The sequence below is a fragment of the Paramormyrops kingsleyae genome, chromosome 11, assembly GCF_048594095.1.
Source record: "Paramormyrops kingsleyae isolate MSU_618 chromosome 11, PKINGS_0.4, whole genome shotgun sequence".
Classification (NCBI taxonomy): Eukaryota; Metazoa; Chordata; class Actinopteri; order Osteoglossiformes; family Mormyridae; genus Paramormyrops; species Paramormyrops kingsleyae.
The window spans coordinates 5,432,373-5,448,139 of record NC_132807.1 but is presented as its reverse complement, the minus strand read 5'-3'; the positions used below and the strand labels follow the sequence as shown (position 1 = coordinate 5,448,139).

Sequence of the window (15,767 nt, the reverse complement as noted above, 5' to 3'; positions counted from 1 at the left end):
TAGAGTATACTTACATGCTGTTTATGAAGGTGCACTGAGTGTTCTATGAATGCATTATAAAGGCATCATGAAGGTGCAGTTAATTTAAAGCATTATCCCTTATTCTGTTTGGACTGATTCTCCAAGCTGTCCTTCATTTCCCCTGTGTAGGTTGGTGGTCTGCTAAGAAAAGCATCCCCTGAGCACCGGGCTAGGCTCACTGTGTTCTGCCAGGGGGAGGTGGGCTGGAGCTCCCTGAGGCAGCAGCACTTCCGGGAGTCCCTGGATTACAGACTGAATCCTGACCCTGTGCTGCCCAAAATGGACGGAGTCACAGAATTCACGGAGTACGTCTCCGAGACGGTGGACGTTCCATCGCCTTTCGACCTCTTGGAGCCGCCGACCTCTGGAGGCTTCCTGAAGCTATCTAAACCCTGCTGCTATATTTTCCCTGGTGGGAGAGGAGACTCTGCCTTGTTTGCAGTTAATGGCTTTAACATCCTGGTAGATGGAGGCTCCGAACGAAGATCTTGCTTCTGGAAGCTTGTCAGGCATCTGGACCGTATTGATTCCATTCTCATTACTCACATTGGAGCCGATAATCTCCCGGGTGTCAATGGACTCCTTCAGAGAAAGATTGCCGAACAAGATGAGGAGCAGTCGCAGGGGTCTACCACCTACAGCGACTGGATGAAGAACCTGATTTCACCAGAGCTGGGTGTGGTGTTTTTTAATGTCCCCGATAAACTTCGAATGCCTGAATCAACATTGAAGGTGAAACGGAGTATCGAGGAAGCCTCATTGACCTTACAGTACCTTAGCAAGCTCGGGATCAAGCCTGAGCCTCTCTTCAGAGTGGTCAGCAACACCATTGAGCCCATCACACTATTCCACAAGATGGGTGTCGGCAGGCTTGACATGTATGTTCTGAATCCTGTGAAGGACAGCAAGGAAATGCAATTCCTCATGCAGAAGTGGGCAGGAAACAGCAAGGCTAAAACTGGAATTGTCCTGCCCAGTGGAAAAGAGGGAGAAATATCGGTTCCTTATCTGACATCTGTTACCGCTCTCGTGGTATGGCTCCCGGCTAGCCCCACAGAGAAGATCGTTAGAGTTTTGTTTCCTGGAAATGCACCGCAGAACAAAATCTTAGAAGGCCTTGAAAGGTTAAAGCACCTGGAGTTCTTGCGATATCCAGTGGCTACTCAGAAGGACATATCCTCCGGCAGTCCTCCTCCTCTAATGAAACAAACGAAAATGAAGCAGAGGACTGACAGCAAAGAAAGTCTTAAATCTGCCTCCAAGATACAGGCGGCGGTAAAGCTTGAGAAGAAAGATACAGACGGACAAGAAGAGGTTTCAATCGCAGAAACAAAAAGTGACTCTGTGAAGGAGAACAAGATTGAAAAGAAAGTGGACAAGAAAATCAAAGAGAGTGACAAACCGGTCAAGCCGCTCAAGGCCAAATCGGAAACAATGGACTCGATAAAACAGGAGAAGAAGAAATTATCAAAAGAAAAGTCAATCAAGAAAAATATCAAAGAAAAGGCATCCAAGATGGACGAGAAAAAGGATAAAGAGAAGAAGGAGTTGAAAAAGGAAAAGCGTGAAATAAAAAAAGACGATGTCGCTAAAAGAGATGAGAAAAAAGAGGCTAAATTGAAGGAGGACAAAAAGAAAGAGGCGACTAAACCAGAATTAAGAAAGATCACTAAACCCGATCTGAAGCCCTTTACCCCTGAGGTCAGGAAGACCCTGCACAAGGCCAAGGTGCATGTCAAACCTAAGACAGACAAAAACAAAATTAAAGATGCCAAGGAACATGTCGCTGAACAAATTCCCACATCAGTACCAGAAACTAAGGACATCCAGCCCAAACCTGAAGAGCAGGTAACAGTGGATGAAAAGTCTAGGGTTTCCACACCAGAAGACCTTACTAAGGATTTTGAAGAACTCAAAAAAGATGAGGTTTCCAGTCTGGAAGCGGAGCCTGCAAAAGATGCACTCCTAGTTTCAGAGCTTTCTGCAGGTGATACTGCCATCGCAAGCCCTCTCCCAGAGGAAGAAGCTGAGAAAAAGATCGATTCCGAAGCTTTGACCGATGCAAAACTTCCAGTGTTGGAGTCTCCAGATGAAGGGATAATGACTACAGATGCTGAAACTGAATCTCCTCGGGAAGAAAAGAAGCTGACACAAGAGAAAGCTGAATCGGTAGAAAAAGCTGGAGATAAATATGAGGATGAAGGTGCAGCTATGGGGGAAGAAGATGAGGAAGAAGATGAAAAGGTAGAGAAAACAGTTGAGAAGAAAACTGTGGAAGAAGAAGAAGATATGGGAATGGGGGAGGAGGAAGATGAAGGAAAATGGAAGGAGGAGAAGGAAACGGAGGCAGTAGACAGGAAGCATGAAGAAGAGGAGATGGAGAAGTGTGAAAAATATGCAATAAAGACTGAAATAAAAGAGCAGCTCGCAAAGATTGAACCCGAGGAAGATGAGGAAGAGGATGGAGATGTGATAGAAAAGGCAGAACTGGAGGAAGCAGAAGATGTACACATAACAGGTGAGGAAGAGTTGAAAGTTAAAAGTGAGGAGAGCCAAAAAGAAAAGCTTGAGAAGAAGTGGGACACTGTGACACCAAAAGAGACATCACAGGACAAAGGAGAAAAGGACGTAGACGCTTATGTGTCTGATGTTGGGCCTCCTACCACTGCTGTTACAGCAACAGGACAGGGTGCCACTGCAGCAGAACACGTTTCCTATATTCAGGATGAGACTATTCCTGGTTATTCAGAAACTGAACAGACCATTTCTGATGAAGAAATTCATGAAGAGACTGAGGACAGGATTCCACACCTCCGCTATGAGGTTGGTGCCTATGACATTTCTGTCCCTGATGAAACGGGCTCCTTTGATACCATTCATGGCATGAGAGAGATGAAAGGTGCTGCCATTCATGATGTGTCAGATCTAACAGCAAAGGGATTCATAGAAGGTCAGGACCCTGCCCTAGCTGTGTTCTCCACCAATGTCATTGCAGCACCTTTAGCAGAAGAGGAGCACATCTCCTCTGCTACGTCAATTACTGAATGTGATAAATTGTCCTCTTTTGCCACTTCTGTTGCTGAAGATCAGTCCATAGCATCGGTGACAGCTGCTCAGACTGAAGAAACTGGAAAAAGCTCCTTGCTACTTGATACCGTCAACAGCATTCCATCATCTACAAGAACTGAGGCCACACAGGGGAAAGAATATGTACACTCTGCTGGGACCATTTCACCTACTTCCTCTTTAGAAGAGGACAAGTACTTCAAGTCACCCCCTTCTGAGGAATATCAGCTACATCTGTTGGAAGTTGAAGCTGGAATAAAGACTGTACAGGTTCATGATGAGGAAGAAGAAGAGGAAGAAGAAGACGAAGACCAAACACCTAACGTTGACATTCCACTAGGCAAACTTCAAGAAAGCTATGGGTTGTTTCAAGACAAAGACTTTGAGAAGCTTCCTTTGTCCGTGTCAGTGGCCACCTCAGAAACTGCTGGGGATATGGAATTAGTGTATCCCCCAGTTATGGATGAAAAGAAGGATTCTGTCACCAAAGAGGACATCTTATTTGGAGTTACTAAAAAATCTCCCTCCCCGCCACCTTCTTTTTCAAGTGCTTTAGCAATGGAGTCCAGTGCAGAAAGTGAAGAGAGAAGTTTTAGTCCAGATGACATCACTGTGAAGATGACCTCGCAGTCTGGGCCAACTAGTGCAGGCCATACTCCTTTTCACCAGTCACCTGTGGAAGAAAATAATGAAACTTCTGAAATTCAACAGCCAGCTTTGAAAGCAGAAGATATAAAGGATATTGCAGAACTACAATTCAGTAAAGGTGACAAATTTGAAGCATTTGCAATTCCAGATGCTGACAAATTTCCATTTTTAGAAAAAGATACCCAAGGCATTATAACATCAGCGCAAAAGAAAGATGAGATTTTCCCTGATAAAGGACAGTTTCTTCAAGAGGAGGCCAAGCCAACTTCTTTTGAGGGAGACTGTCCAATAGAAACATCTCTAACAAAAAAAGAAAATGAGAAGGATTTTCAAACATTAAATATTTCTTTAGAAAAGGTAGTATATGATGACTCAGAAGAGGAAGAGGACAGGAAGAGTGATTTTAGAGCAAGCCACAAAAAATATGTTGAGGAAAAGGAAAGTCGGTTCTTAGATGATGACGATACTTGTGAAGATGACTTGCTCAGTACAGAGAAGGTAAAGGAAGAAGTGAAAAGACATGAACAGGAGCAGAGCTTTGAGACTACCTACCTGCAAACCACACAGAGAATGGGGGTTAAAGCGCCCGAGGCCTCTTATTTACACCAAGAAATCAAGTCTGATGTTCAGGACTCAGATGAAGAAGATGACGAAGGGGATGCTGTTTGTATGGGTGGAGCAGGATCTAGACCTTTATCAGTAGAGCCAATCAAATTAGATTACACGTCTCAAGACCTACAGTCAGGTATAGGTGAGACCATTAACCAATCAAAAGAAAGCTATGCATCCACACTTTCCTCTGTTGTACTGCCAAAAGAAGAGGTTGAGATGTTACCTCAAACTGTTGCCAAAGATCAAGGAAGACATTTGCATGCAGTCTCACCTGAACCAGAGGAGGAAGGCTCATCCCCAATGAAAATGAGCAGCACAACAATCTCCTCTGCAGATACTACTACTACTACCAGTGGCTCTGCTATGAAGACTGAACCTACTTCTTACCCTACCACTATTGAAAACACATCGATGTGCTCAATACTTTCTAGCACTGACAGTCAAGGTAGTGCTGAGGAGTCCTCTCAACCAGAAATTTTGATGCCCTCAGTGATTACAAAAAAAGATGAAGATTATTACTCTAATGAAATGCGAGGATTGGCTTCCAAAGAAGAGGAGAAGCCTGGAAAAGAGGCAAAGTGGGAAATGGAGAAGGAGCAAGAACCAGCTTTCCCCGGCGTAGTTTCACCTTCTTCATATTTTCTTCTGGAAAAGGATGTGGTAGAAAAGTCATTTTCAGACAAGGAAGATGCAGAAGAAAAAGAGAAACATGTTACATCAAAATATAGTCCTGAGGAAAAGGAAATACCAATAGATGATAAATGGGATGTAACTGAGACACTACAGAGATCTGAAAAACTAGAAGATGTGGCTACGGATGACAATAAGGCAGCCATGCATTCATCAGTTGGTGAAAGGTTTGAAGATGAAGCAGCTTTCTCTACAGAGGAACATCATAAAGAAGAAGCAGTATCATTCAGCAGAGTTGATTACCACGCAGAAACTTTGACAGAGACTGAAAAAAGTGTTCATTTCAGTCTCGGTGTGTTTCCAGACCATGAAGACCGTGAAAAAGGCCAACAAGAAGAGCATAGAAGGGAAGTGAGGCAAGACACACCTTTTGTGAGTGGAAAAACCTTTACTTACACTGAGATTTATGAAAACAAATCAGCTCTGGAAAAAGAACCATATTCATGTCTTTCCAGCTATGAGCCAGATTACTACCTTGATAATTTGAACATGGAAACAAATATTGAGAAAACTGAAGAAAAGAGCACACACTCTTCTCTTCCTGTGACGACAGAGGTTAAGGCCAAGGAAGAAGAGAAATACAGTTTAAGCACATTTACTGAAGAGTCATCTTCATTAACATGGAGTCAGTCAAAACAAGAGGGGCCAATTTCCACTGTTACAACACACGATGATGTTCCTGAAAAAAAAACCATAGTAGAAGAGGTGAAAGAAAAAGATTCAGCAGAGAAAGAGAAAGGGAAACTCTCCATGGCTGAGGAACAAGACTCATCCTCCAGTCACTTGGTAGATAAGAAAGATCTGTCCCCTCAAGCTAAGTCTGAGAGTAAAGACACCCAACTTGGTGCATTCCATCCTGAGTCACCTGAATCTCCAGAGCCTCACATAGATGACAACATTATGGCATCGGAGTATTCTGTGAAAACCAGCACTGTTGCATCTAAATCTATGATGTATTATGAGAAGGATGAAGTTTCAGAGAAAGACAGTATGAGGTTGAAAATGGAAGATGAGGATGATGATGATGATGATGATGATGAGCAAGATCAGCTTGGGGTGGAGAAGGGTGTCAGCGATTCAGATGTTGAGAAAGGAGCCAAAGAGGAATCTGAAAAAGAATTCAGAAGCACATTTGTTGATGCAGTAAGCTCAAAAGTCCAGCTGACTGGAATTTTAAAGGAAGATGAAAAAGTAAAGGAAAATATCCCTTCTACAAGCGTAAAACCTTCCACACCAGAACCCTTTGAAACCCCTGTTAGCAGTAGTATCCAAAAGACAGGGGCTGAGGATTTTCTTAAAAAGACCATGAGTGACACTACTTCCTCATTATCTGGCTACTACACTGAAATTGGAACAACAGAATCTAAAGAGTTTTCCTATGAATTTGAGCATCCTGACCCTAAGGACTCTAAAGACTCTACTATAACTAGCCAGTTGCTGAGGAAAGAACAGGATCATGAAACTCTTGATCATTTACACTTCTCTGTAAGTAAACCAAGGGAAGATAAATATGGGTTTGGAGAAAAAGATGAGGTTGAGAAGCAGACAACCCCTGATATTTTAAGTAAAACATCTGGGGATTCAGCTTCTCTTGCTTTTACTTATGCTACAACTTCTGCCACTGCATATTCTTCTTCCTCATCATATAGTCATCCTTCCTCTGCCTCTGCATCTCTCTCAGCCAGCCGGCAATCTGGAGAGGAGCTGGAGACGCCAGCCACCACCTCAGAGACCCTCTTTAAACCTGATGTGGATAGCGCATGTTTTGAGTATTCATCTTTTAAGGAGGAGCAATCCCTTGTGATGGACTCTCCTTTCTCGAGTTCTGGTGGACTGATAAAAGATGAATACCTAGAGGTTTCTGATAAGCTGACTCCTGCTACAACAACTGCAGAATCAGCTTCCAGTCTTACAAGGTTTTCTCCACTGAGTCCTTTTGAGGAGGTCAAACCTTTCCCACCTCTTTCATCTGTTCCATGCGAAGAAGCTAAAGACCACCAAGCACTGAAAAGTACCACTACAGACAAAGGACAACATGCTGAGTCCTTTGTCAAGCCTGTAAGCACCGATGTGTCTAAGTCACCTGAATGTCCAAGAGTGCCAGATCCTTGTTCTCAACTCCCACCAAAGGAACCCACACCCCGGAGTCTGTTTGATGTTTCTCCATTACAGCGAGCAGATTCTGTGGAAAAACATCAGAGAGATGAGACAGAAGTCAGTGAGGAGGAAAATTATGAATGTGAAATGGAACAAAGCACCTTACCATGCCGAATTGAATGCCAAAGAGTTTCATCTACAATCCCAGCTGAAGAAAAGAAAACAACACAGCCTATGTTTGAGCAACAGGTGACCACTCAACCAAGCATAACTAGCACTCTCCCTGATGTGCTTACCTCATACACATCTCCATCACAGCAGACTTCACAGTCTGCATCAGCAAATGGACCCTTGGAGGTCAGTGCAAGTTCATCTGAGGTCCCTGTAGAAGGTACTGCTTCTCAATGGACTGAAAAACCAGGTCAACAAAGCACAGAGCAGAAAGAAGATAAACCTATCGGGCACGCAGAGAAAAAGGATGAGAAGGAGAAACAGAGCAGTGGAGAAGTGGAGCAGCAAATAGGAAAATGTCCAGAGGCTTTCCCTCCACAATATCAAGAAGATGATGACAAGGAGGAAGAGAAACTGGAACGCCCAGCTCGGCCTCTTTCCCTGGCGTCAGCTGATCAGTCCTTTCATTCATCATTCCAGCCAGATGCATTTGGAAAAGCAGGGGATGATTCCAACCTTCCTTCTGACGTAGGCATGGAAGCAACTTCCTCACATACATCATCAGCATCTGCTGGATATTCTTCCTATGAGTACAAACACAACAAAGGAGAAATCTCACCATCATTCATCAATCCAAGCCCACACCAGCTCTCTACTGATGAGGAAGAAGAGGATGAAGGGAGCGACCAGTCACAAGAAGGTGATGACAACCAGCCCTCTGTCAAAAGGCGATCCCGCAAAGAGCAGCGGCACCACACTCACAGCAAACCTGGAGATGACACTGGGTCACACCACCATCCTGGTGCCATGGCTGCTGGATTTGCTCTAGCTGGAGAAGAAACCCCTCCAACCTCTGTTAGTGAATCATTGCCTACACAGTCTGACTCTGATGTACCACCTGAGACTGAGGAGTGCCCGTCAATTACAGCAGAAGGCAACCTGGACTCTGACGAGGATGCTGAATACCTGCCTGTAGATAAATCTACTATAGCTGGTGGAAGCAGTCACCACGTGTCATCATCAAGGAGTCATGATCCTCCACCTGCGCCCATGAAGGACCCATTCCCTCATCCTCCTCACCCAGATGTGTGCATGGTTGATCCAGAGGTTCTGCCCAATGACACTAACTATACAGACAAACTGCTGAAGAAGGATGGGAAGACTAACAAAGTTGTGCGGAAGTCACTGAACAAGCCCAAATCATCCTCCCCCGCTCGCAAAACCGACACCAGAGGTAAGAAATCTCCCATCCCTGTCAAACAGGCATCCAAGGGCCCCTCACCTCGGGCTTCTCTGAAAAAGGAGGCAGAAAAGACATCTAAATTGTCAAGGATGTCTGATGGACAGGGATCCAGAGAGGAGAAAGATGAGGTATCCAAGTCCAGCCAGAACCCAGGAAAAGGACTTGTTAATGGCATCAAGAGCAGCATAGGTGTGAGCAAATTGATTATTCACTGTAGGACTAAATGTCTCTAGTGTAAATGAGTCTAAGTGTTTTTACGTTTACATTTTATTTGACTAAAAATGGTATGTGTTACCATTAGGTTCCAGTTCCCAGAAGTCCAGTTCAGTTGTACCACCAGGACCCCCCATCTACGTAGACCTGGCCTACATCCCCAATCACTGCAGTGCCAAGAATGTGGACCAGGAGTTCTTCAAGCGAGTGCGTGCTGCGTACTACGTGGTGAGCGGCAACGACACCGCCAATGGAGAACCCAGCCGCGGGGTTCTGGATGCGCTGCTTGACGGCAAGGCCCAGTGGGGGTCCAATCTCCAGGTAAAATAACTCGACTTTCTACAGCCTTGACTTTCTTCTTCTTTCCTTTCTTGTCTTATCTTATCTTAAAAATGCCGGATGTCCCCAATATCCAGCAGAAGGTCAGATACAATCAGGAGAACATTCTGTGCTACAAAGGAACATTTTCAGGATAAAGTTCAATAGTTTAAACAAGACTGAATAAAAGGCACAGTACACTCACAGGCAGAGTAACAGAGTCCCCTGCACTGCAGTTCTTCAAATTATCAGTGTAAAAGCAGTGAGAACACTGAAATCTGGATTCGGAAAAACAGAGACCAGATGCAGTGATCATGTTCCCTAAGCCGACATCAGCAGTTTCGATGTTTAAAAACTAATTCTCCCTACTTCTATTATCTTGATCATGCAAGATTGATTATAGTAAGTGTGTTCTTAATACTATAGAGCCTTGCTCAATAAAATAGGGCTTATTTCGCTTTCTGTGAATGCCATCTCTATAAGAATTCATGAACACATTCATAACACATTATAATGCATTCATAAATCATTATAAACATGGCTATAAATATTTAGGCATATCACATTATGGTCATGTTTAGTATGCATTATGAGTGCTTTATGAACACACTATATGCAGTACAAAGCATCCTTAATTCTTATACTAACCATTATAATGCATAATGAGGTTATGTTTAGTATATTATTGGACTTTTTGAAGTATTATAATCAACACTATAATGCCTCATGACTATCAATAAAATATGATGTAATGTTTTATTAATTCTTATACCAACCATTATAATGCATTATGAAGGTGTTTATAGTGCATTATAGATGAGAGCTTCATTGGAGCTTATGAAATATTATAATGAACACTATAATGCCTTTTGACTGTCAATAGAAGATGCTGCAATGCTTTATTAATTCATATGCCTACATTATAATGCATCATAGAGGTGTCTATAATGTACTATTGATGACAGCATTAAGTAAAGTCTTACCCTTATTTCTATCAATCTATCCAACCCAGTACTGCCTATTAAATGCAGGGTTCCAATGCCCGTGGACCTTTTTCCAGAAAGCACAGGGCACATGACACCTTGGACAGTCCACCACAGAGGTTTATCGTCAATTGACGTAATGTCCCCTGTAACATGATCGTGTAGTCATACCCAGCCTCTTTCCTTCTCCCCCAAAGGTCACTTTGATCCCTACCCATGACACCGAAGTGACACGAGAATGGTACCAACAGACCCACGAGAAGCAGCAGGAGCTTAACGTTATGGTCCTGGCCAGCAGCAGCACAGTCGTCATGCAGGACGAGTCTTTCCCTGCCTGCAAGATCGAGTTCTGAGACCCCTCAGACTCTTCATCTGTTTTGCTTCTCATGCCTATTTCTGTGTTTCCCAAGAGGGAAGATTTTTCCAGCCTTCTGCAGCCAATCATATAGTAATACCGAAACATTTTTGTCATCTCCATTTTTTGAATTTCTGCAGTTGTTTTGTCGTTAGCCGTCTATGCTTGCATATGCCGGTTCCATCACTGAATGGTCACTGATCTACAACATCATAAAATCCTGTTGAATGCCTTGCTAGGACACGCAGCAACTGTCGAGTTTGCCATAAAGAGGACCTGAGTTGCACATACAAGCTAACATAGAAAATTTGAATAAAGGCTTATTTTTTAATGCAAGAAAGCTGACGTACATTAAATCGCCAAAAAAATGACCATGGCTGCCCTGGTTAACATTATGGATGCTTTTTCTAGAGAGTACTTACTTGATGTGCTGTAGTGAAATGAAATAAAATAGGACAGTGATACTATCTCACCAAGTTATTTGCAGATATTTGGTATTAATCTTGTTACTGGATTGAATCAAACCACAGTCCTCACTAATCTGTCATGCTAGTTTGCATCATCACCAGTGATGGTATTCTTGTAATACTTGTGTTGACTAAATTGTTATGCTTGCTTTGTTTTTTTTGCCTTCAGCTGTATATTTCATTAAGTTCTGAATCATTTGCACATTGTCATCATTTCCAAAGTTTTAGATGCTATCGATCCAACTGTGTCTGAGCTGAAACAGTGTGGCTGACCAGTTCTGTGCTTGGTGTTGTAGGTGCGTCTAACACAAATGAGAGGCTCCAGTGTAGTCTTAAGCACTTTACTTAGTACACAGAGAGGATGGTTCAGTGGTATTGTTTAAAATGTCATTTATCTTGCTGATTTTTAATGCCTGAAAAACCTTGTCCTCTTTGGAATGATTGTCTTAATATCAATGGAAGAGGTCCTTTTCTCTGAATATGTTACATGAGGTGAGCTCATCTGAAATTACATGCACTATAAAACAATAGTTGACTGAAAGCATCCATCAAAACAAATTAGGAATTTTAGTAGGGAATGGCCTAGTCAAAATTTCGTCTCAGGCAGTAGATCGAGTGTCAATTTAGTTTTCTTTTTGTTTTCCTCTGGTGGTTTAAAGTATGAAATAAAAAATATACTAGCCTTCTTTCAGTATACTACAGAGTATGTTTGTCAACTGACAGCTGGTTAGTTGTGCTAAACGATTTTAACCCTTTTACAAGCTTTCAGCTTCAGCACGGGCTGTAGACCCTGGCTTGTGTTTTTCTTGATGCTGGATAGATACTTCTTGATCAGTGCACAATACCTTGAGCTGATTGTAAAAAAAATGGGGCTTTTGAATCATTCTGGTTCTGTCTCTGTCATTGTTGCTGGTTTTGCAGGAACTTGCAAATAGTCACATGCCCCCATAATAATATAAATGGTAATATCTGTTTTAACATAATCGGTAAGAGGACAACTATTAGCAGATTTTAGGTAGGAATTATTTTTCAGGGGGGTAATGAGAAGTCTCACACACTATCCATTACAGTGATATTTTTCTGCAATCAGTTGATTTTCTGGAATATTCACACAATGCTGTTTTCTCTTGTACTAGTTGGAGGCTTTCAGGATATATTACGACAAGCAGATCTGCACATTTTTATATATATTATGTACCTTAATGACAAAGAAAAGAACATTTAAAATATGTTTCAAACTCATAAAATGGTCCATATTATGTTTTTTGTTGAAGACTTAACTCCTCTTGCAGAGCTGAGATATTTAACATTTGTGGTATAATATATAAAGTTAATTCATACTATTTTGTTAAGACTATTATATCTTGATTTATTTTCAGCAATCCTTGTGAACATCAGACATATTTGAGAAGCTTAATTTAAAAATATTTTAACAGATTTTACTTAAACACTTCCCCATATGTGAATAAGATCAACGCATTTGCAAATGTAGCAATAGAAAATATTTATTCTTGCAAGAATCCTGAGAAGACTGAGAATCGTGTTACTCCAGTAGAAAGTAGGCTTGTCCCATCTTGTTGGCTGTGTAGCTGCTGGTTCGTGTGAGGATGACTGACCTTGCAGTGTTTTGTAACAGAAAATATAGATAGGATTCTTGTGGGTATATTTACATGGGTGGTGTGAGAATCAACCACACGTGCCTTGAGGTTCTAACCCAGGGTGGACTTGGAATGTGTCAATCCAGTCCTTGGGACCTGCAGCAGTCCATGTTTCTGCTCCCTCCAAGTTCCCAACTGAAACTGGGAGGGAGCAAAAATGTGGATTGGCTGTGGATTCCTCAGAACCAGGTTGAGATACACTGGAGTAGAGAGTTGTATGCAGGGTTCTTCTTACAGAAGTCACCGGGTCAGTTATCTTAAGTGGGCCTTAATTATAGCAAGACACCTGGAGTTGGAATCAAGGATCATCCATGGAATGTTACATTAACATGGAGGTTAAAAATGAACAAAATTAATGCTGAATCATCCAAGATCCTTTTCAGAAGCTGAAGGTGAACAGAGCCTAGCATGAACGGCTATAGATGTACAGTATCAATTTAGAAGAACATCAGTTCAGAGGTGACCATGTAATGTAGACCACCAGCGTTTGTACCACTTTTCAAACACGTTAAAAGACTGTAAATGAAAATGAAAGCTTGCGTGTTAACTGATGATGCAATGAAAGTTTTATGTTATACTTGGTAGACGTAGTGTATACCAAGAAAACTGTGGATTGTGGAGGCAAATATCTACATGTTTTGACCGAGGTTCCAGGTTGCATTTTGAAAATTGGGAGAACTAGTGTTGTTGTTCATTTGGGGTCATGGAGTCTGCATTACTGTAGGTGTGGGTGTGCATTTTAGCTGCCATGAAAAAGGACTGTGTTGTGTGTCAGAGTGCCGTGAGGAGCTCTACAGATGGCACCATGTTTTTCCATGTAAAAATCTGAACGTAACTGCTTGTAGGTTTTTTTTTTTTTAACACTACAATGTTGTATATTTGAAGGGTTTTAATTGCAGTCCATCTGTTTTCTAATGACTGTTTGCAGTGTTGCCATTTTTATTAACCTCTATTGTTTCAAAATGCCATAGTTGCTAACCAGAATTTCGATGTTGTTTACATTTCGTTCTTATTTAGTGTTGCTTTGCGCTGTTTCTGGGAAGCAGACAGTCAGGTCACAGCATTTTTTTTGAGACTGTATTCTTTCAAAACATTTGCTGTTATTGCTGAATGATTGTCTAACAATAAGTGTTCTCTTGAAAATGCTGCATAACATGGTGATTCGGAATGTGTTTTGTGCGAATCAGGATGCACACAGTAGGGCAAAAGAGGGTCCATACTGACTGGGGGGGGGGCTTTACACTTTAGTGTGTTCCGTATGAATTCCACACGACTGATCCCACCACGATGGGGACGTTAGTGGCTCTGCTTGTAAACACAAATTGTGCCATTCAAAGTATTCGCAAAAAAAAACAAAAAACAAAAAAAAAACAAAAAAAAAACAAAACAAAAACGTACAATGACACACTATGCAACTCCAGCCTCCCAGTCTGCCCTCGGATGGAGTGCCGGTGCAGTGGCGTCAGCGACCATAGATGGCTACATCAATTTTTCCTTACTACTGTACTTTTTGTGAAAACTAGCGCTAATTTTTACACGCACCTCATTTATACTGCAGGAGCTATATGTGCATTTTCCAGTTGCCTGTTTTCAATGTCTACTTAACAGCTACTTACGCACAAATAGTCAGACTCTGGTGTAGAGGGTTTGAATATGGTTCATGTGGCTGGTGGCTTTGTGACCGTCGCACATGGAGGAATTCTCGCCTTGCTGATTCAACCCAGATTTTAAAGATGGCCGTCCTGCTCTAATTCCTCTTAAAGTCAGTGGGCAGATCCAGAGTAACCATTTCCATTTTTCTATAGTATGAATGCAGTTTTTATTGATGTAGTTTGTTAGTGATAACGCTCCTCTGTTGTCAGTAGTCGCCACCTGTGGACATGCTATTCATGGCCTCTTGGCTGTTGACAGATATGGTCCCTTAAAGTCGGAATTCCAAAGGTCGCTGATGGAGCCAAAGTGACAAAACCAGAATTAGATATCCCAACAAACATAAAACAAGAGATGATTCCTAAAAAGGCTTGCAGTAGCATTACAAGTGAGCATGCTTATGTAAAGTAGCGTGTTTGAAAGTAGAGCAAAGTCTTGACTAAGAATGATCGAGTATGATTACACTGCAGGTTGAAAAGTAAGGAGCCACTACATGACATTAAAAGAGACATGCAGATTTAATTACCCAGATCCCCCGATTCTGACAGAGCGTGTCCTGAAGGGTTAGTGCTGTTTGTTTACAGATACAGTTAATGTTGGGCTTCAGTGAAAGATGTGATATGATCATCACCGTTTGCCCTAAACACTTTCGTTGCTAGCCAGCATTTCAAGGTGTTCTCAACCGCAAAACTACTTCAGACTCAAAACAGGCTTCAAAGAAATAAATGGTGTACTCATGTATATATATATATATATATATATATATATATATAGAGAGAGAGAGAGAGAGAGAGAGACACAGACTTGGACAATAAACTCTGGCTATACTGGAAGATCAAATCATTCTAGTGAGAATTTTTATTTTTAGCATTAAAAATTACATGTGATTCCATTTTTCTCCCCAGAGGGGTAAGAAAGCAGCTGTATAAAACACAATATAAAGTGCAAAGACATTTTTCTGTTACATCTTCCAGAAACTTCACCCTGAGACGACCATTTTCATTTCCAGGAGCCCTGCTTGTTTCTGCATGTAATCTTGAGTTATATCCTGTATGTAATAGTTTAAAACAAAATGAAAAGAAGTACTTATTTTAAAATGTCTTAAAAATAATAATAATAATAACTACGACTTGTCTTAATGGTTCTGAAAATGGCACATGCTACCCGCCCCGCTTCCTCCTGCCGTGGGGGTCCGTACCGAGAGCATCGTGATAGTTCCTCTTCTTGCGCTGTATTTGCCCTAGTACTTCAGTTATTTTCTGTGCAATATTCCGTATTTCTCTTTGAAACCTAAAACAAAAATAGAATTACTGAAAATTTATTGTAAAAGGGAAAAGCCTGTTGGTCACCAATAAAATACATTTATTGAAATGTATCCCTTTGTCTTTCTGTCAAGTTCACAAACACTGAAACCTGCAACTTTTCTTCATAAAAATATAAATATGTCTTAGGTCATACTAATTATCAGTGCTGTGCAGAGACTTTTTGATGGGCAGGTGTTTGACCCGGTGGGGGAAGGCAGGGGTGCCCTTCCCACTCTGTAAATTTTGCTGCTGGGGAGGGGGGGGGTTCCCC

At 41.8% G+C, this 15,767-nt stretch overlaps 1 protein-coding gene across 5 annotated transcripts in view; it reads left to right on the top strand.

The window, feature by feature from the left end:
• map1aa (microtubule-associated protein 1Aa) overlaps window positions 1-15,567 on the top strand; it is a 53,747-nt gene extending 38,180 nt beyond the window's left edge. For 4 of the 5 annotated variants that reach the window (XM_023813974.2, XM_023813977.2, XM_023813978.2 and 1 more), the window contains 3 exons: window positions 151-8,737; window positions 8,850-9,082; window positions 10,260-15,567. In XM_023813974.2, coding sequence (XP_023669742.2) covers window positions 151-8,737; window positions 8,850-9,082; window positions 10,260-10,415 — 8,976 coding nt within the window. In that variant the 3' untranslated portion in view covers window positions 10,416-15,567. The remainder of the gene's footprint in view (window positions 1-150; window positions 8,738-8,849; window positions 9,083-10,259) is intronic. The other variant, XM_023813975.2, reaches the window with a different exon arrangement.
• The last annotated feature ends 200 nt before the right edge of the window (window positions 15,568-15,767 follow it).